At 46.0% G+C, this 2,500-nt stretch overlaps 2 protein-coding genes across 2 annotated transcripts in view; one reads left to right on the top strand and one right to left on the bottom strand.

The window, feature by feature from the left end:
* Window positions 1-2,500, bottom strand: part of LOC128383674 (zinc finger protein 271-like) — a gene marked incomplete at its 5' end in the record, with an annotated part of 108,849 nt that overhangs the window by 29,932 nt on the left and 76,417 nt on the right. The gene's annotated exons all lie outside the window — the stretch shown is intronic.
* Window positions 1-2,500, top strand: part of si:ch73-71d17.2 (RPA-related protein RADX) — a 21,219-nt gene that overhangs the window by 12,160 nt on the left and 6,559 nt on the right. Inside the window, 1 exon segment of the mRNA XM_053343762.1 lies at window positions 2,442-2,500. This exon segment is cut by the window's right edge and continues 115 nt beyond it. Coding sequence (XP_053199737.1) covers window positions 2,442-2,500 — 59 coding nt within the window.

The raw sequence follows: 2,500 nt of genomic DNA, 5'->3' as shown, positions 1-2,500 counted from the left end.
CTTCCTCCCTCCCTCTCTTCCTTCCTCCTTCCTTATGTCCTTCCTGCCTGCCTCCCTCCCTCCCTTCCTTTCTCCTTCCTTATGTCCTTCCTGCCTTCCTCCCTCCCTCCCTTCCTTCCTTCTTTCCTCATGTCCTTCCTTCCTTCCTCCTTTCCTCCTTTCCTTCCTCTTCCTCCCTTCCTTCCTTGACTCTCTTATTGATCTTTTTTTAATATATTGATTATATTGAACTGGGCGTAACGTCCATGATGTCTTGCTGCGGAGTTCAGTCTGAATTCAGTCCCTTCCTTCCTTCCTTCCTTCCTCCCTTCTGTCCTTTCTTTCTTTCCTTCCTTCCTTCCTTCCTCCCTTCCTTCCTTCCTTCCTTCCTCTCCCCTTCCTTCCTTCCTTCCTTCCTTATGTCCTTCCTTCCTCCTTTCCTCCTTTCCTTCCTCTTCCACTCTTCCTTCCTTCCTTAATATTTGATTATATTGAACTGGGCGTAACGTCCATGATGTCTTGCTGCGGAGTTCAGTCTGAATTTATCTATAACCTCCGTGTGGTCTTCCCTTCCTTCCTTCCTTCCTTCCTTCCTTCCTTCCTTCCTCTCTCCTTCCTTCCTTCCTTCCTTCCTTATGTCCTTCCTTCCTTCCTTCCTCCTTTCCTCGTTTCATTCCTCTTCCTCCCTTCCTTCCTTCCTTCCTTGACTCTCTTATTGATCTTTTTTTAATATATTGATTATATTGAACTGGGCGTAACCTCCATGATGTCTTGCTGCGGAGTTCAGTCTGAATTTATCTATAACCTTCGTGTCGTCTTCCCTTCCTTCCTTCCTCTCTCCTTCCTTCCTTCCTTATGTCCTTCCTTCCTTCCTTCCTCCTTTCCTCCTTTCATTCCTCTTCCACCCTTCCTTCCTTGACTCTCTTATTGATCTTTTTTTAATATATTGATTATATTGAACTGGGCGTAACGTCCATGATGTCTTGCTGCGGAGTTCAGTCTGAATTTATCTATAACCTTCGTGTCGTCTTCCCTTCCTTCCTTCCTCTCTCCTTCCTTCCTTCCTTCCTTCCTTCCTTATGTCCTTCCTTCCTTCCTCTTCCACTCTTCCTTCCTTCCTTAATATATTGATTATATTGAACTGGGCGTAACCTCCATGATGTCTTGCTGCAGAGTTCAGTCTGAATTCAGTCCCTTCCTTCCTTCCTTCCTTCCTTTCTTCCTTCCTTCCTTCCTTCCTTCCTGCCTTCCTCCCTCCCTCTCTTCCTTCCTCCTTCCTTATGTCCTTCCTGCCTGCCTCCCTCCCTCCCTTCCTTTCTCCTTCCTTATGTCCTTCCTGCCTTCCTCCCTCCCTCCCTTCCTTCCTTCTTTCCTCATGTCCTTCCTTCCTTCCTCCTTTCCTCCTTTCCTTCCTCTTCCTCCCTTCCTTCCTTGACTCTCTTATTGATCTTTTTTTAATATATTGATTATATTGAACTGGGCGTAACGTCCATGATGTCTTGCTGCGGAGTTCAGTCTGAATTCAGTCCCTTCCTTCCTTCCTTCCTTCCTCCCTTCTGTCCTTTCTTTCTTTCCTTCCTTCCTTCCTTCCTCCCTTCCTTCCTTCCTTCCTTCCTCTCCCCTTCCTTCCTTCCTTCCTTCCTTATGTCCTTCCTTCCTCCTTTCCTCCTTTCCTTCCTCTTCCACTCTTCCTTCCTTCCTTAATATTTGATTATATTGAACTGGGCGTAACGTCCATGATGTCTTGCTGCGGAGTTCAGTCTGAATTTATCTATAACCTCCGTGTGGTCTTCCCTTCCTTCCTTCCTTCCTTCCTTCCTTCCTTCCTTCCTTCCTTCCTCTCTCCTTCCTTCCTTCCTTCCTTCCTTATGTCCTTCCTTCCTTCCTTCCTCCTTTCCTCGTTTCATTCCTCTTCCTCCCTTCCTTCCTTCCTTCCTTGACTCTCTTATTGATCTTTTTTTAATATATTGATTATATTGAACTGGGCGTAACCTCCATGATGTCTTGCTGCGGAGTTCAGTCTGAATTTATCTATAACCTTCGTGTCGTCTTCCCTTCCTTCCTTCCTCTCTCCTTCCTTCCTTCCTTATGTCCTTCCTTCCTTCCTTCCTCCTTTCCTCCTTTCATTCCTCTTCCACCCTTCCTTCCTTGACTCTCTTATTGATCTTTTTTTAATATATTGATTATATTGAACTGGGCGTAACGTCCATGATGTCTTGCTGCGGAGTTCAGTCTGAATTTATCTAGAAAACCAACAAAAATACTAAATGTACATTTTAACAAACCTGATGCTGCTTTTAAATCTAGTTTAACTCATTTAAACTGTGGCTCCAGCACTTTGTCCTGGCTCCTGATTGGTTGATTGGGCTCTGTCCTGGCTCCTGATTGGTTGATTGGGCTGTGTCCTGGCTCCTGATTGGTTGATTGGGCTGTGTCCTGGCTCCTGATTGGTTGATTGGCAGGTCTGGGCCACCACTCAGAGATGAGCTACCGGACGCTGCGGCCGGTGCGACTCTTCCTC

The sequence above is a fragment of the Scomber japonicus genome, chromosome 22 (assembly GCF_027409825.1).
Source record: "Scomber japonicus isolate fScoJap1 chromosome 22, fScoJap1.pri, whole genome shotgun sequence".
Taxonomy (NCBI): Eukaryota; Metazoa; Chordata; class Actinopteri; order Scombriformes; family Scombridae; genus Scomber; species Scomber japonicus.
The sequence above is the reverse complement of the archived record's forward strand: the minus strand, read 5'-3'. Positions and strand labels throughout refer to the sequence as shown.